General features: G+C 41.1%; 1 protein-coding gene across 1 annotated transcript in view; it reads left to right on the forward strand.

The window, feature by feature from the left end:
- Window positions 1-25588, forward strand: part of RNGTT (RNA guanylyltransferase and 5'-phosphatase) — a 195156-nt gene that overhangs the window by 146100 nt on the left and 23468 nt on the right. The window contains exon 14 of the mRNA XM_075414382.1: window positions 14492-14558. Coding sequence (XP_075270497.1) covers window positions 14492-14558 — 67 coding nt within the window. The remainder of the gene's footprint in view (window positions 1-14491; window positions 14559-25588) is intronic.

The following is a 25588-nucleotide window of genomic DNA, read 5'->3' on the forward strand; positions in this document are numbered from 1 at the left end:
ATCAGAAGGCCGCACCAGACCAGGGAGTTTCTTCGCAACATCCCTAACCCGGGCCCCAGGGAGGCAGCAGACTTCCCTGTGGGATGGGTCCGGTCGGCAGATCGGGCCCTCTGTTCCCCTCAGAAGGGAATCGCCTATGACAATGACCCTTCTTTTTTTCTTAGTTGAGGCAGTTGTAATACGTAGGGCTGTCTGACTCGTTCTAGGCAATCCGCTGGATGGAGCCTCACCTTCACCCACATCCTCTGTGGCCGGTCCCTCACATTCCAGAGCCCCATACCTGTTGATTAAGGGCAACCGGGCAGGTGAGGGAGGTCGGGGGGAAATTCGCTTGCCCACCCGAGCAGGGACCTGTTTCCATTCCCCCCCATCTCTTAGGCCCCCTCTTTCTGCTCGGTGGCAAGAGGGTAGGGGGTTCTCTGCTTTCTGTGGAGCCGCCTCCTGCTGCCTCGGCCTCAGGGAGGGCAGGGTGCGGCTCCACCAGTCAATCTCCCTCTCACACTCCCGGATGCTCCTCAGCCTCTCCACTTCCTCCTTCAGTTCTGCCACCAGGCTGAGCAGGTCATTCACCTGCTCGCACCGAACACAGCCGTTGTCTCTGCTGTCCTCCGGTACGAGCGCCAGGCTCAGGCACTCCCTCCTCTTCCTCAGCCCATGCGGAGGCAAGGAGGTGGGTCTGGCTGCATGGGACATCTTGGGGTGTTTGTGAATTTGGATGTGACCGTATCGCAGGTGCCTGGGAAGGAGGGAGCCCGGCTGCTGCCCCGTGTGTTTTTAGGAGCTGCATCGGGTTGATATTGCCGTGGAGATCATGGCTGCTCAGGAGAAACTAGAACAGTAGTTTTCAACCTGGGAGCTGTCGCTGTGAACCAAATGCTGTGGGTGGAGCAGAGGCATCTCAGAAGTTTTGGGGTTTTTTTTGTTCCTAGTCTTTGTGCTGGCCGCCCTCAGTTTCTTAGCGTCGTCCAAGCTGCCATCATCCCAGCGCATTCCCACTCGTCTCCTGGTGGCGCCAAGAAAAGTGTGCTTCCCCTCTCTAAATTTGGGAATCAGGATAAATGGTGCTAAAGTCTGGAGAAAGAAGAAGAGGGGAAGGGGGGAATGTGTTGGAGAGGGGGCAGCTGACTGTTAAAGTCAGAAATAAAGGAAAGAAAGAGGAACGGAGAAAGGTGTTACTGGAGGAGATGTGGCACTTCTGGAGTGAGGCAGGGCACCCTGGTAGCAGAGCCGTGATTTCCCGTGTAGAGAAGGGAGCCTTATGGATAAGGATACTGATTTTTTTTGAGTAATACATCAGAAAGACAGGACAGTTTTACTGCAAATGCCATCTAGATTACAGGTGCAATTATCAGTATTGTAGTGTGGGTAGTTGGTATTGCAAGGTAGTAGTCCTTTCTTTTGTCGCACCTAGGAAAATACTTCAACTGCATTTCTTAATACTTCAGGATGCAGAATACTTCATTCTATGTTTATTACTATTTGAAGAATTTCTGTAAAAGAAATAAGAAGGTGGGAGTTTTCATACTGATTATATCTCTGATCCCTGTAGACAAAGGAATTTTATATTTTTTACTGTTTTATTTTAAAGGGAAATTGTTAGTCTTTTAGATATTTTTATTACGCATTTGTGTGTTCAGTCCCTGTTTCTCTTGCACACCGGGGCAGCATCACTGAGCTCCAGTCTAATTACGTGTTTTGTGATGAAGGATTTATCACATTTGAAATCTCCCTCAATTGGCATAATTCAATCACCGCTTGTTCTGTCATTATGAGAAATGAAATAGAGATCACCTGATCAACCTTTGGTTTGCCCTGCATTGTTCAAAGGATACTGGTACCAACTGATTTACTCGGGTACCTTATGCTGTGCTTCAGAGAGGTTTACAATATTTTCTCTGAAAAGCTTTTGCATCCATAGTTCATCAGATACTTTATATCTGATGGAGTCACCTCCATGGGATCCAGAAGTGCCTTTTCCATATTGCAGGGGAATTATCTCTAAATTTGGCCAGCCTGCAGAGTGGCCTGTTTTCTTTTACTTGGAAGTGTTAGCTGCCAAAGTCTGGGACTGCCGTGAGGTCTTGCCATCACTGTTGCGGCATGCAGGGCACTGGGAAAACCAGAAAACTGTTGGAGCAGCTGTGCTGACAAATGAAGGGCAGAATGGGGGAGGGTATAGCCAGATGAGACCACGCCATCACAGCTTTCCTGCCAATTCTTTGTCATGGGTTTTCAGCAGTAACAGCCTGTGTTAAAATTGCTGAATATTTCAATTTCCAACTCTACTCTGATTTAAAGTAGTTGTGCAGAACAGAAGTTTGTTTTTATTTTTTAATTTTAAAAGTAGAGCAAGGATAAAGGAATGACAGAAGCTCTTGTGGAAAGAAAGTTCAATGAGCTTCAAAGTCAAGTCTTTGAATGTTAGGAAATAGTTTGAATGTTAGGAAATACCAGAGTTTTAGAGCCAGGTTCATCTGCACTATGATACATTCCTTAATTAAATGGGTAGGTACCTTTGCCTCGTTCATATACACAGGAGCACATATCTCTCACTGCAGAGGAAAGTGGTGCTAAGGTTGTAAGTATGGCATCAGCTTCCTTTCAAAGTGATGAACTTTGTAATCTAGCTAAAGTTGCCAGCCTTTGCTTCATAACTTGCTTCATCAGCAGACTTTCTCTGTTCATGACTTTTTCAGATTACTAATAAATATATTAAACAATCTGTTACGTAAATGGAATAGTCACTCGGCCTTTGCCAAGATGAAAACTAACCATTTATTCTGCCTGTCCAGTCTCTTAGTCAGGGTTTGATCCATAACAGTAAGTAGCCTCTTCCATATAAAAGTACTTACTGTCTAGTTTTATTTTAAAAAAAAAGTAATAAATTACTGTGGAAGACTGTAACAGAAGCCTTTTGGCAGTCTGAATCGATTGTGTCAGTGTGGTGCCTCTCTCCTGTCCCCCACCACTTTTGAAGCACTCTTTCATTAAAACGATCAGAAGGGAGGCAGGTGCAGCTGCAGTGTGAATGCAGGGGATGTGCAGCCTCCTAAGCCGCACTGCCATGCGTGGCCAAGGTAGCCATGCTCAACAATGCTGTGCTGAAGGGCAGGGCTCAGAGAAGTCTGCAGAAATTACCCTGTTTGAGTGTTAAAGATTGGCGTGGAGGTTATTTAATAGCAACTGAGGCCCTCCATAGTAAGAAACATCAGAAATCTTGGATATGTTACATCAGGGTTTGGTGATTTTTCTTTTTTTTTTTCACCTTAGTTATCAATATATTCCCAGAGCTTTTCTTTTAGTACCTCTATTTCTGCAGGCATTTCATTTTGGTTACTAAAAAAAAAAAGTGTTCCTGACTATGTGCCTTTTTTTTTTTTTCAGTGGATACAAACAAATCCGCCAGCTTTTCAGCAGTCTTCCTGTCGTCCTTAGTTGCTCCTTGTTTTTCTACATGATCAAGTGAATCTACTGAATTTTTTTTACCAGTTTTGTACTTCGATTTACTTGAGATTTTTTTTGCCATTATCTCATTTATTTCTTCTATATCTTATTTGCCGTTAGAAATCCATTTATCTTAAGTAGCTCCTGAGACACTTAAAATGTCTTTGTTTTGACTTCAAAATATCTGTAGTTAGACTTCTTATTTTATTGAAGTCTCGTGATATAAAATTTCGCATTGTGGTATCAATTCTTCACTTAATTCTGGGTGTTGAATTTGCTAATATTGTGGTCTCTGTTATATTTTAAAAGATGGCCAAGGTGAAAGAACCCGATGGGGTCCTAGACTAGAATGTGGATTTACAGGGCTCTGGTGAGTCTGCTGCAGGGCTGTGCGAGCGCTCTTGCTTTGCGATATGTGGATAAATCCGGGCAGAGTTGCAGCACAGCCTGTGTCAGGTAGGTCTTAGAGTAAATTGAGAATAGCTTCTAACTCCTGTCCTGTATTTCAGTGAGATGAAAGGGATGATATTCAGAAAGAAAAATTGACATTTACTATCAGAAATAGATTCTAACAGTGAAATCTCTCAGACTACGTAATAATCTCCCAAAGGGAAAGGCAAGCAGCCTCATTTTTCAGATAATTTATGGCCAGCCTGGCCAAATTGCTCATTATACTAGAGGGAATAATATTCATTGGTGGAGGAATGGGCATGATTATTTAATGGGTACTTCTTGTTTCTACTTGCTTTTCCTTTCTACTTTTTATGGAGAAGCTATATGTAAATGTAGTCAAAATGCTTCTTTATGTGATTTGCCTGTAAGGCAAAGCCTGGACAAACATTAAAATATTATCAGTGCTAGACATAAATATAGGAAACAAAAGGAAATGCTTTTGCAAACATCTGATGTTGTGGTTTTATTTATAAAGTGCAAGAATGTTTCTTGAAAAATCTCTGTGTCTCTAGGAAAGTACTTGTGTACAAACACAACACCCCGCACCCACCTCCCCCTAAAATATCAACAGCCAAACACTTGTTCAAAAATAATGCAAAGTAAACCATCCAAACTCAAAGTAAAGTATTGGTCAGTTTGTACTTTTTGACCATGATCTAGAATCACTTGCAGACTGTTACCTCAAATATGAGGTCACTTTGTTTTGCAGTTTTGAGGTCTCTAAATGTCGTTTTTGTTGGGTTTGGTGTATAGCAGTGGTGACGTTATTCAGTGGAAGCAGGTCTTTCGGGGATCAGTTACTTCCTAGATCCCTATTATCAGTAGCCCATGAGAGGCAGTGATTGACTGCAGGGAGTGAGGTAGTTCAGTGATTGATTTTTTTTTTTTTTTTTTTTTTTTTGAGTTGCGTGTGTTTCAGAAAGCAGCATGCTTATTAATACGACTAATAACGCACACTGTTGGAGTGCTGTTGTGGGAAGGCTGAGGGTGTTGTGCTATCCACTGCATTTTTCACTCATGAATATTACTTAGAATACAGTTTTCTGTTAATTGCCGTCACCATTAACTTGGATTGGGATATTCTGCAAATTCAGAATTCACTGAATGAGAAGGTTTTGCTTACATTTCTTTGGGGTTTTTATAGCAGAGATAAATTTAACATTGTAAAGTTGTTTACAGTCTCTTTTTTAGCACTTGATTCGTATTCCTTCCCAACCTCTTTCCCCGCTTGAGTTCAAACCCAGGGTTCTTTTGCATCTTTTCTGTGTAACCAGCTGTGCATGGTATCTCCTCCAGTTCCCTCACAGCTTTTTTCAATTTGTGCTCTAATTTGAGAAAGAATGTCATAAATCAAATATAGTCTATTTGTCTACTCTTTACCATGATGATTATACTTGAATAGCTTATATTTGTCCATGAAAAAAGTTTTCTGGCATGACTGATGAGGAAAAAAATTTGTTAGAATATTTTCATAGCCTGAAAAAGTGGTTTGCTAAATGCACTGTAGAAAGCAGGAGAGAGCTCTTCTGTCTTGCCTGTGAAGCCCCTGCTTTGCCATTGTCAGGATTCTGTGTGCAAGGTTCACTACTGCTTCTGTGAACTCTCAGGTTCTTTGGCTCTTTGTACTCCTAGAACAAAATGAAATGCGTGTTGTTGGCAGACCATGTATGCATGTCAGTTTAAATTCGCAAGCTTATCTGTGCACTGGTATTAGCTTTTTCCAGAATTTGTATTGCATCCTTTTATATACTTTTTTATTTCATAATACTTAGCATAATATTTTCACTCTGGTACTCTTACATTAGTCTCTGAAAAAAATTAATGAAATAATTAATGATCTTGAAAAAAATTGAATGTAGGAAGTTAATTCTTTTGACCCTAACATCCATTTTTATCATTCTCTATTTATGTTTTTCTGATTTTCTTCTTGCTCTTTCTTTCAATTTTATATTCCTAGAAAATATATAATTAGAGTTGAAAAGCAATGGGGAACAATTATCATAATCAAGAAGCGAAATATAATTGTAATGTCACTGTAGTAGAATCAAAGCTATGGTTCAAGAGACTACTGAAGAAACTGCTCCTCTTTCCGTGATTAAGATATTGCAGCACAGTGCACAGTTTTCCCTCACAGTTTAAGTGAACACAAGAAAGATACAGAATATTTATTACATTCTTGAGAGGACATCAGCCACCTTATGTGAATATGCTGTCCTTTCTGCTGTGTCATGATGCTTTATTCGTCCTTATGTCATCGTGTGCAATAATGACATACTGGGGTAATTCCTGTGCAATATGGAATACAAATTTATAAAATTATGTATAATAGTTACCTTTGTGTTCAAAGCTATATGTGAAAAACATTCAAACAGTGTTTGAAAATACAACTATTGAACCTACAAAGGTGTTGCTTTTGTTCTCAGGGCTGTTGTTCATCCATGTTTGTAATTTACAACAGTCATTTCTGCCTAAAATGTGCAAATGCATCCAGAGTGATTTTTAGAGACAGGTAAAAGCATATACAGAGCGCAACAGTGGAATTCTTTCTATATGCTTATCACACAGAAGGTATATTTTAAAATGACATGTAAAAACATTCAGACCATAACAAGTGTTAATCCCTATTATATAGTTATTTTAAATATGGGAGTTTAGAATATGAGTGTGGTCACACAAATTTTTCTTACAATTTTATCCGACTGTCCAATTTATACTTCAAACAAGTTGAATTCCAGTTTTTGCCTTACTCGGCCACTAATGTGTATGCTGAGGTGTTCTTAGCAATGACGATACAGATGTGCACAAGGGTCAGTAGCGCCGCTGAGTGTCAGGATTGTCTTTTCTTTCCATTGTTCTTCACTTCTCTTCCGCTGTTGATGCACGTCTTCTCAGGGTTGAAATCTTTTCACTAGCAACCTCGGTGAAGACTGCAAATGTCTTTTCAGGGCATACAAAGGATGAAGTCAGTAGATCAGATCCCAGCTCTATTGTAGCTACATGTGACTGTAAAGTGGACGTGGTCCATGCTTCTTAATCCCGTTGTCTCATCAGTGGAATTGGTATTCCTGTTTAATCACGTCTGCTAGGGCAAAATCCCTTCCAGACAGACACCAACGGTGTTTCAGGTATCAGTCCGCTGTTCAGATCAACGAGAAAATATCCTGTCCCATCGGGAGAGAGTTCTTTCGGGTAGGAGAACAGACCACAGCAGGAGCTGCCCCTCATCCTGTGCTGAAAGCAGTTAGTTTCGTCTTAGACCATCATTAGAGGTACAGACAGATACGTGCTGTCTTCAAGCTGAGTTTTGGAAGTTTCTGCAGTCTTGCATGCACTCAAATACTTTTCTGGTTATGTAATATAACAGTGAAGTTTTATTACATCTAGCAGACCTTTGGTGGCAGGCCGTAGCATTTATCAAGCTCTTAAAATCAAACACAAACTAATCTAGAGTCAGGCTTTTCAGTGATTGCAAGAGCCAGTGAAAGAAACAGGCAACAGTCAGCAATAAAACCAGAAATACGGGATCTAGTGACTTGATTTATGTGGAGTGATGAACTGTTCTTCAGCCATGATGTATGTCAGGTTAAATTTTAGGATTGCCTAATACAAATACTGCAAGATACAATTTGATAAATTGTCATCAGTTCTGGGGTTTTGGTGAGCGTTCTTGTGGAAATTGAAGGAAGAAGTTACATGTTGTGTTTCAGAGGGATGGTGAATAACTGAAGCATTGCTGTTGGCAGCTCTGCATGCCTGGCGTTGCCTATTTCATGGCAGCTTTCATCCTGAAAGAAAGGACAACTCCAGCTCACGTGCCTGTTGACTGGTCATCGTTTTCCTTCAGCAGGTTCCACTTTTCCAATGCCAATCGCCTTACCTCTTTTCAGCCCTTCTGCTGCACACATTGCATTTTTCACTCCATGCTCCCTGCTTTCTAAGCCTTTCTGACCTCTGTGCTGTTGGCTAGAGCTACAAGGCTCAGTCTGTGTTCCTGCACGATGCGGCACTGATCTTACAACAGAGCAAGCGCAGGAGCTGCTGCCTCGCACAGGAGCAAGTTACTGCGTTCATCTAACCTGCCGTAACTTGCTCCTGTGAGAGGCAGCGGCTCCTGGCTCCACCCTGCTCCTTTATTTCTCTGCATGCTCCTTTCTAGAAACCTCCTGCCACGGTCTGCGCAGCAGCACTAGGATCGAGATAGCCCAGAGGAAAGCTTCCAGCTGGTTCATGTATGACCGGTCAGAAGTTATATTTTCAGCTCCACAGTTTGCATGACCCTGTTTGATAGCCCAAGCAGACTTCCAGGGCAGCCCTTGGAGTCTGAAGGGGTCGGCATTTGGGGTTCAGGTCAAGCTGAAGTGATGTCTTCAAGGTATACCTCCCAGCGAGAGACGGAGGAAGTATTTGACGCCTGCGTTCTGCCTTCACGAAGTACTGCTTAATGGCTGGAGCACTGGTGTGGCGGTGAGATGTGCCTGCATCTTTGTCGAGACTATCTTGAAATACCCACCTTCATTTTAACAGACAACGCTCAGTGAGTTCTCAGGAACAGGGCGTGCGTGGAGAAGATGAAGCGATCAGGCTTCTTTGAAACGTGCTGCCCTCATAAGGTCCATAGCCAAGGGTCACTCTGCTTCCTGTGGCTGATGGTGGCAGGAGGAGGGCGGTGGTACTGGGACTGTTCCAGCCCCCGAAGCAAGGCTAGCTGTGCTCGGGGAGGGAGAGCTCTGTGGTCAGTCGGTCTCTACTGCACCTGTAGCCCTAACCCACCAGTCATCTCTAGCCAAGAGCTCGGCCCCAGTGCTTTCCAACCCAGCTAGCTGCACTGTCACTCCATTTATACCTCTCAACCCTCTCGTGTTCCACATTCCTTGCTATCTCAGTCTGCCTTATTCTGAGTTTCCTTTCATCCAACTCCTTAATCCTGTCCTATACTTATTTACATTTACTCCCCTCACATCAATGTTGCCACCACTTTTTTTGGATTGCTGTGCCTCACCATGCCCACTGCCGTGGTCAGCTTCCCCCCGCCCAGCCATGCATGCGGGGCCTGGCTCCTGCAGCTTAGAGTTTGAGATCACAGAAATGTTTTACATCCCAGAAAGGGCCAAAGCTAGGATTCGGAAGGCATTTGATGGTAACTGTATGGCAGCATTTTCTTGGTACTGGGGAAAGCCTTTAAGACCCTTGCCATTATATTCGCAAAAGTCAGAGATGGTTTCTCCTGGCACTTCCTTTTTCATGCTGTTTGCATGGACCATAACGATACAGCCCTAGTAGTAGGCACGTCGAGCTAGAAGTCTGCTCATGTGAGCGTATGGCACAAGAGTAGAGGGAGTGTAATGTTGTGTATGGACAGCACATCTTAGAGAACTACTGATTCTCAGAGTGATGTTTCTTTACTTACAGAAAAAAATGGAAATTGTGTTGATAATGTATTGAATAGGAGAGACTACAAATAAAATACACATTAATCTTTAATGTGTATTTAGTTGAGGCAATTTTGTGTATTGCTACATATGTTCCAGTAAAAGTAAGTACATGTACTAAAGTGCCAGTAGGCATTTGTATTTTTGACAATTGTTTGTCACAATTTCAAGATAGTTATTTGAATGTGAAATTCAAAGATAATTGTACTGTGAAACTGTCACCACAGTTTCACAGGCTGGTATTGATTTTGGCCAATTACAGGTGATGTCCAACTGTTAGCAGTTAGGTGTTGAGTACCACTGACAGTGTTTTGAGAACAGAACTGTGCAGATGTGAAATTGAAATTAGATAAGAAATAGAAAACTGACATTGTTAAAGAAGGCACTGGAATAAGGACACGCAGAAGTGCTTATTACCAGTCCTGCCTGCCATTGGAAAGTCTTCAAAAGCAAAGAGTGATTAGTTGAGAGCATTAGCAGAGAGTATCTGTATCAGTTTAGACATGTTAAAGTTTATGGTATAAAGTTAATTTTAGGTACTTAAAAAATGCAGCCTGGTGTTGTGGTAAACAAGTATAACAATGACTATGTATAACTTGAACTTTCTAGATAGGTGAGGAGTACGTCTTAATGGTAATTTAGAGATCAGTCATGCTGAGTTCCTATGGCTGAGATGGAGAATGGCATGTACTCTGTCTCGCCAGTCTCCTCGATGGAACATCATTTTTTTTGATACTGCCACTGGTGACTACTGAGAGAGCAGTAACGCTCTTGCAGGCGCTGGGCTTATCCAGAGCCTTAGCAGTGACTGTGGCCGCAGCCTGCTTACCTCTCCAGACTCTTCCGTATGAGCTCAGTCTCTGAAATATGGAGATTATGCTGAAATGAAATCATGGAATGCTTTGGGTTGGGAGGGACCTTAAAGACCATCTAGTTCCAAACCCCCTGCCATGGGCAGGGATACCTTCCATTAGACCAGATTGCTCAAAGTCCCATCCAACCTGGCTTTGAACACTACCAGGGAGGGGGGGCATCCACAGCTTCTCTGGGCAACCTCTTCCAGTGCCTCACCACCCTCACAGTAACGAATTTCTTCCTTATGTCTAATTTAAATCTACCCTCTTTCAGCTGAAAGCCGTTATCCCTTGTCCTATCACTCCGTGCCCTTGTAAAAAATCCCTTCCAGCTTTCTTGTAGTCCCCCCTTCAAGTACTGGAATGCTCCGATAAGGTCTCTCTGGAGCCTTCTGTTCTCCAGGCTGAACAGCCCCAACTCTCTCAGCCTTTCCTCACAAGGGAGGTGTTCCAGTTCTCGGATCATTTTTGTGGCCCTCCTCTGGCCCCGCTCCAACAGGTCCATGTCTTTCCTGTGCTGGGGGCTCCAGAGCTGGACGCAGGACTCCAGGTGGGGTCTCACCAGAGCAGACCAGAGGGGCAGAATCCCCTCCCTCGTCCTGCTGACCACACTGCTTTTGATGTGGCCCAGGATACGGTTGGCCCTGTGGACTGCGAGCGCACATTGGTGGCTTGTGTCCATCTTTTCATCCACCAGTGCTCCCAAGTCCTCCTCCTCAGGGCTGCTCTCAGAGAGCTCAAGAAAGACTCTGAAGTAAAAGAGTTCATACTAGTCATGAGATTTGGAATTTTTTCAGTTGCTCAGACCATTTTGGGGGAGAAAAAACCAAGTGTTTCAGGGCATTAAGTTATGATCACATTAGGATGCTCGTTTCAACCTCATTGAGCGCTTATATGGAGAATTGACTGGCTTTGCATGTTGTTGATTAATTTTGAACTTCAGAACTCGAGAGGAATCTTGAAAACTAAAGAAACAAAGAATGTGACCTTTTATTGAAGCAAGTGAGAGTGAGAAATAACTTTCCATTCCCTAAAAATTTCCCTAACGTTGCAGTGAATTAACAGTGCCTTTTTGAAGTGACTTGTGAATACAAATGAAAAATTATAAGTAAAATACTTTTCAGCCAAGGCAGTGAAAGGTGAATAGATAGTAATAAGCTTGTACTTCTGTGTCAGTGTCAGTCTTATTAAGGAAGGCAATTCTTGCAGTACATTTGCAGGTTTTGGGTGCATATCAGTGATAGCAAGTTAAACGGTGTAAAATGCTGTGTGATCTCCTGGAAAGATCAATCCGACGTTCCCTAGATGTTCATTACTTCTAACTAAAGCCATCCTAAAGACTCAGATTTTAATGGTCCTACATCTCTATCCAGTAAAGAAAACAATGTGAAGAGGAGTAACCTTGTGGGAATAATCACACTGAATGTTTTCTCTTTTTTTAGGTCCCTTACTAGAAATACAGCTAGTGGATTTTTTTTTTCCTTGTAAAAATTATGTGCCGTTCTTTTTAAGAATATTTTTTTGCTTTAAGGTGCCCCTCTCTCAAATATGGTGACATAACCTGAATCCTTTTTACAGATTCTCTTTTAACCTTTTCTGCTCATTACTTCCCATTTGTTTCTTTTCATTTAGAAAACCCTTAAATATTTTCCGAGTTTCCTTTACAGTCCTAAGAGAAGATTTGATCACTATGCTGGCGGTTTCATTTCTGAAGACCTGAATTCTTGATGAATTTTTCTTACTGTGACTGAAAATGAGTTTGACATTCTCATCCTGACTTCCATGTGTCAGTACTGGAGAACCATTGCGAAACAGTATGGGTCTTCCCGACAGAATTAGGCATACTGATGGGCAAAGGGAGGAGGCCACTTGCCTGTCCGTACTGTGACTGATCTGCTCTCATCCTTACTGGTCTTTCCTTCCTTTGGGTATTTCTGTCAATGCCCAGGAAATGTTTGCATGCAGTATCCAATTACAAATCATAGAATCATAGAACAGTTTGGGTTGGATGGGACATTAAAGATCATCCAGTTCCAAGCCCCCTGCCATGGGCACGGACACCTTCCACCAGTCCCATAAAACCTGGCTTTGAACACTTCCAGGGCACAACTTCTCTGGGCAACCTGTTCCAGTGCCTCACCACCCTCATAATGAAGAATTTCTTCCTCATGTTTAATTTAAATCTACCCTCTTTCAGTTTAAAGCCATTATCCCTTGTCTTGTCACTCCATGCCCTTGTAAAAAGTCCCTCTCCAGCTTTCTTGTAGGCACCCCCTGTCTCCCTGGAGCCTTCTGTTCTCCAGGCTGAACAGCCCCAACTCTCTCAGCCTTTCCTCACAAGAGAGGTGTTCCAGTCCTCGGATCATTTTTGTGGCCCTCTTCTGGCCCCACTCCAACAGGTCCATGTCTTTCCTGTGCTGAGGGCTCCAGAGCTGGATGCAGGACTCCAGGTGGGGTCTCACCAGAGCGGAGCAGAGGGGCAGAATCCCCTCCCTTGACCTGCTGACCACGCTGCTTTTGATGTGGCCCAGGATACGGTTGGCCTTGTGGGCTGCGAGTGCACATTGCCAGGTCGTGTTGAGCTTCTGGCCAACCAACACCCCCAAGTCCTTCACCTCAGTGCTACCCTCAGTTCTCTGTCCAGCTTGTATTTGTGTTTGGAATTGCCCTGACCCAGGTGCAGGACCTTGCACTTGGCCTTGTTGAACCTCATGAGGTTTGCACATGCCCACCTCTCAATCCTGTCAAGGTCCCTCTGGATGACATCCCATCCCTTCATCATGTCGACCACACCACACAGCTTGGTTTTTAAGGTGGTATACAGTTTGACACCACTTCTTACTTTTGTTTTATATACATGAATGTTTCAACTTTGCCATTTTGCCAAGTTTCACCACTTCCCACTGTTGGTGAATCAGTTTAAGATCACATATATCGTATTGTGGTTAGAACTGGGAAGAATCAAAATTATACTAATTTGTGTACATTGTGTGGACTGAAGGTCTAAACAATGATTTACTGCTGTTTAAGCTTCTGTTTTGTTTATTGAAAATAGGCTTGCAGATGATGAGATATTAATTAAAAAATGACAACCAGTTTATGTATAGAAAAATACATAACTCACTATGAATTAAAAGGATGTAAAAATATATAAAGAGATAGACATCTTGGTGTCAAACTTGAGCAGAATAATGTCCACGTTCCTACTTGTTTTCTGGTTATTTCTACTTAGGGGGGAAGTTTAATCCATATGTGAGGTGTTATGGATGATGTGAATGTGATATAAAATGGAAGGAAAATAGAAAATGGCAAATACACTATGACAGCTTGGGAGTTACTGAAGAGTGTGATGAGTTTTGAATGTCCTTTCAGTGAAAACAGAAACTCTTTCAATGGTCTGTCATGGAAGAGTTCTCCTTATAGGATGTCTGTACTTCAGTGCAACGCTTTTGGAGCCTCTGCAGTGGAGGTCATGACCACCGTGCCTTTGCTTAGCAAAGAGGAACAGTGTGGTTGTCCAGTTTGAACAGCACAGTGCTCTACTACCCTTTTCAGTGCTCAGTGATATTCTTGTCTGCTTGTTGATAGCCGTGGCACCCTAGTGCTTCTCTGGGATTTGGAGTTTGTGTAGTAATAACATTGACTTGCACGGTACCTGCAGGAATCAAATGTAACTCTTTTCCAGAAGCAGCAGCAGTTGTTTGAGTCAACTTACCCCACTGTCCCTCTGGATTTTGGTGGTGTACGCAACAACTCTGTAAAGAATTGAAGACAACAGCAGGCACAAACAGCATCTGCGGCTCCTTTTATTTCGGAAGCCAATAGGCAATATTGCAGAGATTCTGTATTATTTCTCCACTTCTAGTGATGTCATATTTGTAATGCTGTGCGTACTTCTATTTGCCCTAATCTGTTTTGACTCTTAGGCTTGCTGCTCTGACTGTGTGTTTACTCATCTTTTTTCTTACTGTCCCTTGGTCTCTGATGGTCTCGAATAAATGGAAAAGGCACATACCTGCCATTCTTCCATGTTGTTGAGTGATGTCCATCACAAAGGAGCCTGTGAAATGATGCTGTTGAAGAGCTGCTTGCACCGTAAACACAAATTACTGCTGTCCATCCATCTTTAATGTGTCTTTCCTTTTTTTGTAGTAGTTCAAATGGAATTGTGTAGTCAGCTTTGCAAAGATAGCTCTTGCTGTCATAATGAAGATTGTTACCCTGATAGGGTTCAGTAACAACTATTGGAGATGCAAAAAATTGTACATATGTAAAGTGGTATTTTAATAGATTTTTTTCATTTTTTTTTAGGCTACTCACCCAGAATGTTGGTCTTCTTTATGTTGGAAACTTTGACAGACCTTTTGCACAAATTAAGGTACGATTAATAAGCTGCGGGGAGGGTGGTGGCTATTTAAATTATTTAACTTCCATATGATTTAAATCTTGATTTAGAGAACTTAAAGTTATCAATACAGCTTCAAGAAAAATAGTGGGAAATAGTGCTACTTTTCTGATGTTAACCATGTTCTGGGTTTGTTTCTAGTTACATCTGTGTACTTAACTTGTCAAAGAAGTCTAGTTTTTCCTGTTGTCTTTTGATTAATTTTGATTTGGGTTTAATTATCAGAAAGAAAATGTTCTTTAAGTTTTCCTTGACAGGGAAGACACTGCAGTAAAAAGCACAGATTGTTTTCCCAGTAGTACTGGATTTATTATGAAAGACTCAGACAATTGCTGGAAAATCATTTGTCTTTTATGACTTACTGTTTCTTTTCCTTCCGTTGAACTATAATAGTTTCACATTTCTAATTGCCAGTTGCTAATTAGTAATTGTTGTGTCACTTGCAAACAAAAACAGTTTACAAAAATATATGGAGTGAATGCTGGAATGTTCCCGTGTCCCAAATGATACCTGTAATTACTATATATTCTGTGCTCTTGGCAGTGCTGTTCTCTCCGTTGTGTGCACACACTTGTGCCTCTCAGAATTTTAAAAGCCTTGGTTTTGTTTTACTGAAACTTAATTTCTAAAACTCGGGTGTGTTCACTTGCAATCCCTAATTATATTACTAAAGAACAGTATTCCCAACCGTATCTAGCTTGTTTTTTCTAAATATTAGTATTATTAAATATTAGTACTGTTATAAAATTACTTTAAAGGAACAGATGCATGATTTTCATATTCCCTGTTCCTTTTCTCCCATCTCCCCAGTTCCTGCGTGGAAATTACTCAGTTTGGCTCATAAGCAAACAATTTAAATGTTTCTTGCATGAAACCTTGTGTTGCAAGAGGTTTCATCACAAACACTCTTGTATGTCTTTGGCGAAACCCCTTCAGAATAGTGCTTGTTTAAAATGCTTTATAAAAGTCGTCTCACCCTTGTTCCCCCCTTCCAAATGAGGCCCCATCCCTGCCATCGCTGGCCTCATCCATTTCTAATAATAGGCAGCGATATGGGGAGGTTCTGTCCGTGGCTGGGAAGAGTTTGGAAGTTGACTGGGTGGATTTGGAAGAGAAGAGGCGTATCCTGCACTCGTTTCCAGCCGTTTGTGGTCAGCAGCAGTACTCCTCCCATCGCCTGTGGCCAGGGAGAGGTCTTTCTGCTCGCAGGACAGCTGCAAAGCAGACGCTGTGCAGGATCAGACTGCAGGCTTGAGCATCATATCACTAGCAAATGCATAGGGAAAGAGTGCAAAACCAGGACAAATACAAAGTATGCAGCCAGTTTCTGGCATTTTGCATGCAGGGACTTCTCTGCTGGAAGTTGTATCTGCATCCTGGCGCTTAATAGGTTCAGTTGGACCTTCCTCCCTCAATGTGCCAAGGGGATTTGCCACTAAATTTTCAACGTAGAAGGCCATACTGTCACTGTGAGCGTAGGTATTATTTTATTTCTTTTGAACCTGTTGCCTAATAATTCATTTTGGGTCAACCTAGGCCTTATGTCAGGAGGAATGGTGAGCAGTTGTTCTCTGTTCCTGCTGTTATCTTCTTTTCCACATTACCCCAATCGTGCATCTTCCAAGCTACAAAAACTTAATCTGTTTAATTGCACCCTGTATCCAACTGTTCAGTATCTCCAGTCAACACTGGTTTTGTTCTTCGTACCCTTCTGTCTTGCTGCTGTTGCCTTTTAAGGTAGGCAATGGCACAATATTCAAGATAAGAGCACAACAACGTTTTCTGTTCTGTTTGCTGTTCTTACCTTATGTATAGTACAATGCTTGATAAATATCTGCCATACATTTAATTTGAGTAGGTTAATAGTAGACTTTCTGGTGATACATCGCTGGTGTAGTCCCATCCTAAATGTTGTGTGTGCCACAGAATAGGTCATGTAGATATTCAAAATAACTTTCAGTTACTACCCAGGAAAAGCAAAGTTTATTATCTGCTAAATTACTGTAAATTACATAGACATGTTTGAATAAGCTGATTCCACAAGCTGTACTCTCTAAAACAGAACTTTTCTTTTTGGAGATACAGGCATACATATGGACATGTACTGGCACACTGTTGCTTTGCTTTATTTCTGATGCTGAAGGTAGTCCTGAAGTGGTAAGGTAATTTGTCTCAGGATCATGTCTTCTGTGGCTTGTGTTATTAGCTGCAACTGGGAAATGGCGTGCAGTTAACAAAAACAATAAGCTGTTTTAATTGAGGCTCCTATCTGATTGCTTGGAGGTTCTAGAAGGATGTTGGCTGCGTGACAGTGGGAGGAACTGGGTGTAGAGTGATGGGGTCGCAACTTCATAGAGAGCTTCGGCACTAAAAATCAGGAGTAGTAATTCACATTGAGAGTTGGTGCTGAGAAAAGAAATTTAGGTACTTTGGGGATATACAATGGTCTTTTGTAACTGTTGACGAAAGTTATGTTCATTCTTCCCCCAGCAGTTCTTTGGATATTTCATAAGCGGTTGCCAGTGATTCCACCAGTTAAAAGACCTGTGGATCACACTTGGTCCTGGAACAAGGCAGGGTCTTTATAATCTTTTGGTTCAGATACGCTTTTGCTCACTGTGTAATGGATTGGTCTCTCTCTTTATATAAATTACCCGCTCATGGTCACTTGCAAACATCCCAAGCATTAAGGTATTCTGTTAAGATACGACATTTCTTGCCGAGTGTGTGCGTTAAGGAATGCCCCAAACCACCTCTGTCGGAGTAGATTTGTTACTCAGAGTGAACCATTATTATACAGCAGTACTTCCAATGCATTTTAGTGCACTTTCAGTTGGACAAATAGGAGTGTTACCAGGTCTTTGAAATATTCATAGTAAACATGTAAACTGCCATGCTAGTACTCATAAATTCATGTTTCAGCTTATGTACATTTACAAAACTGCAGAGAGAGAAACTCTATATCAAAGCATCCCTTCCCAAAAGCAAACAAGTTTGATTTTTCCGGAACTGTGCAGGAGATAATTGCACCAGTGTTTTTGATGATGAAGACTGTAAATGGCAAGTCTGGGAAGAGATGTTGAAATACTAACATCTCTTCTAGGATGATTTTTCTATGTCTGTCTTTCTCATATGCGATAATTCATTAATATTTATATATATTAATATTTAACATGTTTCTGAGGCATAGATGAACTGGTAAGATTAACCAGAATTACCTGATCTTCCTCCTCCTGTCTGGCTTTCAGTGGTATCAGTGGTAGTGCTTGATAGATGTTTGATCTCTGTGCTTCATTATACAAAAGGAATGTGAAGCATTCGCTCCTCAAGCTTTTGAATCCTGTGTCTGGTAGCAGGTAGATCAGAAGGAATGGAAAAAGGAGTGTTTTCCTGAGTGAAAGGATCTACTGGAAGCTTCTCTTTTCCCATAATGTGCCAGTTCATAGACATTGCTAGATTTTGTATGTTGCTACTTTGAACAGAATTCATGATACAGAACCTTTAAGTTACTGTGTAATGTGTGTGATTGCTCTTGTTCTAGAATAGCATTCAGTGGGTTTCAGTTAGTTCAGTGGCTCATAAAAATAATGGTTACTTCGGCTAGCTGATGAAAGTAGTAAATGAATTAACAATTTCAAAGGCAGACTCACTGTGGCAAGGAATTCTCATTTTGTTTTCAGTGGACTGTTCTTTAAGGTTATGTTGAAGGAATTGATTTCATGTAGGGTAGCTCCTATTATGATTTTATTTTGTTTCTAAATGAAATTATTCTAAATTATTGTTCACGTCTGGCGATGGTTCAAAGGTGCTGTAGAACAGTTTCACCATGAATGTTTACTTTCTGCATCTTTTCCCATGTAAGTAGCTATGTTAGTAGTTACTGTCATGTACTGTATTCATTCAAAGAACTTTGGAGCAATTCAGTGATCTGCAGCTTTCTTTGGATCATAAGCAGTTGTGTTTATTAAATATCTCTTGGAAACTAGATGAAATGAAAAAGGTTTCTATAAAGTGACAATCTTGATCAGCAAGATAAAGTATTGACATCAGCTGGCATTAACTGGCAAACTTTCTTAAATCTATTTACGTTAAATATTGTTAGTATTCTTTTACTAACAATGAAGCTATTAAATCAAAAAGTTTATCATAGAAATTTTGTGTTTATTGGAAGGAACTGACTTCGTTGTCCCAGCATACATAATAGTCACCTGATAGAAGGGTATGTTACGTGGTTTTTAACCTGGTTGCAGAATGAGAACTCTTCATGACAGATATGATACATTGTTTTTAAAAGAGAGATTTGATCAATGTAGATGAGAAGGAAAACTTGCTACACTATACCCAGTAATTGTAACTATAAAGAAAATGATATGCTTAATCAATTTATTAGGATTGAAAGTTTTTGCAGTTCAGTTCCTAGTTGCTTTTGGGATTAGGGGAGACTGTTCAGTACACTGTGTTCTCCATTATTAATCAGTAATGAAGCTTCTGGCAGTCTTTACTATTGAGCTAATGACTAGTTTCATTTTGGGTTCTTAACACATTAAATTACCATTTAAATAAAGATTAATTACTGCTATTTTATTTTTAGCATTTTAAGAGTAGTTATTAAAAAGTTTCGTAATAAATACTACTTTGTTCAAAATAGAATCGTTTGATTTAATAGAATATGGGGACAATTATGGGGAAAAGAGTATTGTGGAAATAGTGATGTGTTCTTAGTATTTTGTTTCTATGGTAGGAGCCCAGTGGAAAGATTCGGAAAGTTTTAAGTTTGCTTCTGGGGAATTTGCTGCTGCAGTTACAGCAGTCTTGCTGTCGAGGACTATAGCAAGGAATCAAGCTCCATGCTCTGACCTGCAGCTCAGTAGCCGTTGCCTGTGATTTTTATTAAACTCGCGAACAGTACTGCTGATTGCTGAGTGAGCTAAACCTGCCGCCTACGCTCCGGGACTGCAGTTTGGTTCTAAGCTATTATGTGTCTAACTGCCTCATTTTCCCTTGGCTAATACGCTTCTAACTTAAAACATGATGAAGTGTAGTGAAGTTCTGCCAGAGAGAGGCCACTCCAGAATAATTTCTCTGATCATATCACGTCAAAACCAGTAGACCCTCCAGGTACCAACCCATCCAGCTTTACTTAAAGATCTGCAGGCACCTTGTCAGCGCCTCAGAGAATTGACTGTGATGTTCCTAAGAGCTGAAACCTCTTGAACATGGCTGCTTTACCTTTGTCTAGACGTAGAGGCTGAGCTGATGTCTGGGAACCAGGCTAGCCCTCATTCATGACTCCTTCAGCAGTGTCAGACACCTGTAGATGATTACTGAAGTGCCTGTCCACAATTTACCGAACAATCTTTTCCTGAAAGAAGAGGGCAGAGACATGAATTGGTGAACTTACTGCTTTCAATAGCTTGTTTCTTAAAGCTAGGACAAGCTGCTGATTTCTTGACTGAAGCTGGCATGTTTCTCTTTGCTGAGTGGCAATGACTTCCACTACCAATTAGTGATCCCAAAGCTGGGTAGGCTGCTGCTGTGTAATCACAGAGGACACATATGGAGCACCTGGTTAGGGTACAGCTCTTCAGACTACTCCAAATTTAGGAGGAGAATTAGTCCAACTTTCCCCATACACTTGGTTGCTGTCCTGACAGAGCTCCACAACAACAATGTGGTCTGTGCAGTCTTCTAGCAAAATGCATGTAAAAGTTTTCCCTCTGTGCCTCTTGACAGCCAGTAACAGTATGTCGGTGCCTTAATTATGCTTTGCTTATTGGGCTTTCCTACATGTAGGTAGAGGCTTTTGCTTTCACTACCACAGCAGGAAAGGATTTCTAGTTTATAATGAAGGCATAATCTGCATTTTGTTTCTGTTGCCTATCTCCCCTTCTTATTTTGTGCTGTTAGTGTGTTGTATGTGATACGAAATGCCATAGAATATAAAACACAGGATATCATGTCTTCAGCTTGAATAAAAAGACAAATACAGCCCTAGAATCTCTGGACTGAGACATTCCTGAGAAAAAGGAAATACAGATTTGTCTGTAGGTGTTTGACTCTGGTTGCTCACATTGAAGACAAATGAGTTCAAACGGAAAGAGACACCACTGGGATGAACAGAGGCCTGTCAAATTAAAGAAAAATAGTGGTAACTTGCTTGGTTAGCTTAGCAAGATAGTGTCAGAGAAGGATTATTTCACCTTCATATTAGCAGAGTTAAGATGGGTAGTGGGGGGAAGAAGGGGAGAAGGTTGCTTTAAACTGGGAAAGTAATGATAGCAGAACAAATGGATTATGTTGGACAGAAGTAATTTTATTCTGAAAGCTGAAGAATACCTTTGAGAGCCACGGATCTGGATCTGACTTCCACTAGGAACAAGCACCCTTACAGTGCTGAGAAGGAATGTGATAATTATACGATTTCATGAGTGTGAAAAAAGAAGATAAACTCAGATAATCTTGAGTCCCTACGTTTCATTAAACACAGTCACTCTGAATTAAAACACACAAACCGAGGATAAAGCTGTATAATATTCTACCTCTTCTGAAGATTAAACTATATCTTTAGGATAAAGTTATCAACATTAATAGTATATATTTATTCTTGTTAACAGTCTCCAAACAGAACCAGTAGGTGACTAATGTTTTACAGAGTTTAGTGGGATGTTATGGCAGGATTTTCACATCCGCTTGCTAGATGCGGAAGCTGCACTGGGCATCGCTGGAATTGCTAGTATTGGACTGTTGAGAAGCTGCGTAAGGAAATCCTTCTCTTCCTTTTTCCTGTTCTGTCTGTCTTTTGTGGAAACCACCTATATTTGTGTGTCATGCAGAAGTCAACACATGGAAACACTTTTAGCACCAACACTTAAAAAGTGGGGCTGATTGCCAGGTAATCTTTCAAAATATATTTCTCAATGGAGAGGGGATTTAAGCTTTGTTCCTAATGTTTATTGTTACAAGATGATGATGTCTGCTCATGGGAAGTCATACAGTGCTGAGATAATGCCTTCTGGTGCTTGAACCTGTCCTCCTTCTCCACTCTTTCCTTCCTCTGCAGTGATTTCACGTAAAGAACTGAGTCAAATTCAGTATCTTAGTTTTTGTCTTCAGGGTACTTACATGGTCTGGGACATATGAAAAGTTACCTGGCACAGGGTTACGGGCTGAGTTTGCCTTCCTCAGGAATGCAGGAAAGGTTTTGTGTTAAAAATAAAGTTAATTCTCAGCAGCAAGGAGGTTTTCAGGAGGGCAGCCTAGGGCTTGAAGTGAACCTGACAGAACCTTGAGTGGTTACACATCTCTCAATCTGCTGTCCAAAGTTCAAGGTGGCTTGCTTTGACTTTGTGTCCTAATCAATGATTTGAGCATACTCAGAAACAGAGTTCTGAATTTGTGACAGCAGTAACAGAAACTCTGAGAGGTAGAAAACTGCCCTACCCACACAGTTTGTATCTTGTAAAGAAGAGGAGGGAGGTGCTAGAGAGAATTTACTGAACAAACTGCAGGTTAGAAAATGTTGTAGGTGCCAGCAAGAAATCACCCACTGCTAAGTTACATGTTTGTTAAAGGTAGCAAATTTAGCTCATTTTGAAAATAGGATACTTTTGAAACATCACTTTGAGAATTAATTGGGAAAGAAAAAAAGCAGATGGCTTCATTCTTTATCCTGTGTCTTGCTTTCACATCTCTACATCTTTACGGTCTTTGTTCTTTGCAGCTTTTCTCAAAAGCAATTGCTAACTCTTAAGGGCAAGGGGTCCTGACTGCTTGTGTGTTTGTACAGTCCTTAGAATATTAGAGCCTTCAGTCCTGCTGGGGAGTGTTAGACACCAATAGTATAAATGGATAGTAATATATTTTATGTGTGCATTTATATTACAGTAAATGCCAGCATACAGAGGGCATATTTACTCTCTATAGACACATCAGGGGGGGGAAAAATGCTAAAAAAAAAAAAAATCTAGCCTTGGAACTGGTGATGTAAACAACAAAATAATAACTACTAGAAAATCTGCATGAGCGCTGCAAAAACTGAAACAGTGATTTTGTATGCTGTCACAATTGCTGCCCCTAAGAACAAAATGTTAATGAGCTGTAATTTATCAATTCGCTCTCTTCTGATGGATCAGATAGTCCCCATTTTGCTTTTTGTCATCATTATGCCTATGAATTCAGTTAAAAATTTTGTTCTTTGTAAAGCATGTGGTGTTCCATAGAAATCCACAGAATTAGGAAGATTACCTCTGCAGTTTTCCGTTGTTGCTGCCAATAAGATAGAATAATTGGTGCTTGGTTTTGGACTATGATTTTTTTTTTTTTTTTAATTGTGCAGCTTTTGTTATTTCAGCTTCTAGTAATTTTTCTGAAAATCAATCCAAGTTTGTTCTTGCTAAGCATAGGGTAAATGAAGCCTTCTGGAAAGGTTAAAATAATAGTTAAAGGATTGTAGATCTTAATTTATTGGGGTTTTTTTTTTTTTAGTTTTCTATTTACTTCTGTATTAACTGTTTAAGAAAAAAAATCTTCAAATGCTTTTAATGAATATTGTTAAACTGAACAGATTGCAGTTTTTTAAGCCTTCCATTTCCTGGGCTTTGGAATACAAATACATCCTAGCAATAGAAAATCAGTATCATAATACCTCATTTTTCAAAAAGCTTAGAAAAACAAGTGCTGACAAAGAAACCTCGCGAAGTTTAAGAGGAGCAAATGCAGGGTTGTACATCAGGGCCAGAAGAAGCCCCTGCCGCAGCGCAGGCTGGAGCCTTGCTGGTTGCGCCGCAGCTCTGTGGAAAAGCGCCTGAGGGTCCCCGGGGGCAACAAGCCGAACGTGAGCCAGCCACGTGCCCTTGCGCGGGTGAAGGCCAAGCCTACCCTGGGCTGTGTTCGCTAGAGCATAGCCAGCAGGAAAGTCCTGGTCCTCTGCTCGAGCATTCATGGTGGGACGCACCTGGAGTAACCGCACACTGTTCGGGACTGCCCGGTGCGAGAGGAGTTAACCCAGCCTAGAGCAGGAGGTTGGATTGGGTGATGGCTGGAAGTGCCTTCTAACCTGGATTTTTCTGCTTCTGTGACGTTCTAGAGTATAAGCAGTCAGCACTGTGAAACAGAACTAGTTCTTAAGGATATATGAAACTGCATCGTTTGTTGTGTTTATTGGGAAATTGTACAGCTGGATGTTTCTGAGCCTCTGCTGTAACCGATGGAATAGAGCTTAATTTCAGTCCCTGATATTAACATACAGTATACCAGTCAGTTCTTCCTCCTTATCTTTTCCTGTGGCTGAAACTATTACTGCATTTTACAAGACTTTCAATACTTCCATTCTTAGTATCTCTGTTTTTTTCTTGTTAAATGTTTATCTTTGTAAGTAACCGGTTTTCTCATCATTTCAAAAATATGAAAAGATGCATCTTTTTTTCCATTAAGATGTAGAATTGCATTACTTTCCAGACATCCTATGGTTCTTTTTCAAAGAACATGCTGTTTTCTTCACTAAAATGTTTTATTTAGAAGAAGAAAGGGTTGTGTTTTTTACTCCTTTGAAGTCATTCTGCACCTATTTTCATGTAAAGAGACAGAGTGGATTTTTTTAATGGAGTGTGTGGTGTATGTTGAGAATAAAGCATCTTTGGCTTAAACTAAAAATATGTGAGCATAACTGGAACGGAGAGAAGCTGGTGCTCTCGGGAGCGTCTCTAAAACTTAAGAGGTTTATAGATTTTTCAGAGCCATATAACTAATTCTACAAGAATGATACTAAAGAAGAAAAGAAATTGGCAGTGGCAGCACTGGTTAGGTTACTAGCAAAGCTCAAGAGTAAGAGGCTGGAAGAAGACCAGCCAGTGGGTAGCTCTTGGCTGCAAACACTCCGAGGAGACTTTGCAAATGCGTGAAATGGTGTGCGACTGCTGTGCATCATGGGTATCAGTAAGGGAAGATGGAAGCGTGAGAGTGTACAACACGGGACGCCCGAGACCCAACACTTGCGTGTGTGCTGGGAAGACCTGGTCGTACTGTCTGACACTGATACCTTCCCTGCTCCTCCAGTCTGGTCTGCGGCCCCTGTTGCAGCAGTGAGGCTGACCTACGGTGACTCTTAGCAAAAGCCTCCAAAATTAATCCCCAAGACGATTCACATTTCCTTCTTCAGTTCTTTTGGTTGGAGTACTTTTGTCATAATACCCATGAGATGAAGCCAACCAGCAATTTTTTTTATCGCATTAGGGATGGTCGATTTGGAGTTTCCTGTTTTCGTTTCATTTGATAAATGATGAGATTTGAAATAGCAGTAGCTAAGATATGTGCCATCAGACTTTAGTTTTCATTATTTTCTTTTTTTGTCTCAGCATTCCTTCTTCTTGAGTTCATTTGCTTTCTTACCTTCCTGGTTATTTTCCAAATCTTTACTGTTGACCCCATACAGATACTATTCTGAGAAATACAGTCATACAGAAACCTGGATTTTCAAACTGATAAGCAGACTGTGCTTATAGTAGCTTTCCTGTGCCCAGTGGTACAACAACATACTAGGACAAATGTGAGCATTAGCACATGCAAATTATGTCTCATTAAAATAACATGTTAATAGACAGTTTATTTTCCATATTGAAGAGATGGCAAAACAAAAGGGTTAAGCCGTGTCTGAAGCATAAAGTTACTGCTCACTACCAACTGAAAACTGCTAAGAAAGCTACTGAGAATGAGAGGTTCGTTTTAGCAATAAATGAGCATAGATATTGCAGATATTTCTCATCTGCATTGCATTGAGCCCTCAGACTTGTCACGGTGGAATAGCTGATGAGGTCATTGTAAAACTGCCAGATTGCTCCTGCTGTAGTGCAAGTTGTGTTTCGCTATTGTCCTCGTCCTCTTTGTCACGTTGTTCTTTCACAGGCTTCAGTGTCTGAGAGTGTTCTGGCTCCTGTACGTGGGTGATTTGAGGCTAGCACCATCTTTTGTTTTGCTTTCTTATATTTTACAAAAATCATCTTGCAGAA

Source organism: Opisthocomus hoazin, chromosome 2 (assembly GCF_030867145.1).
Source record: "Opisthocomus hoazin isolate bOpiHoa1 chromosome 2, bOpiHoa1.hap1, whole genome shotgun sequence".
In the NCBI taxonomy this organism is placed as follows: domain Eukaryota; kingdom Metazoa; phylum Chordata; class Aves; order Opisthocomiformes; family Opisthocomidae; genus Opisthocomus; species Opisthocomus hoazin.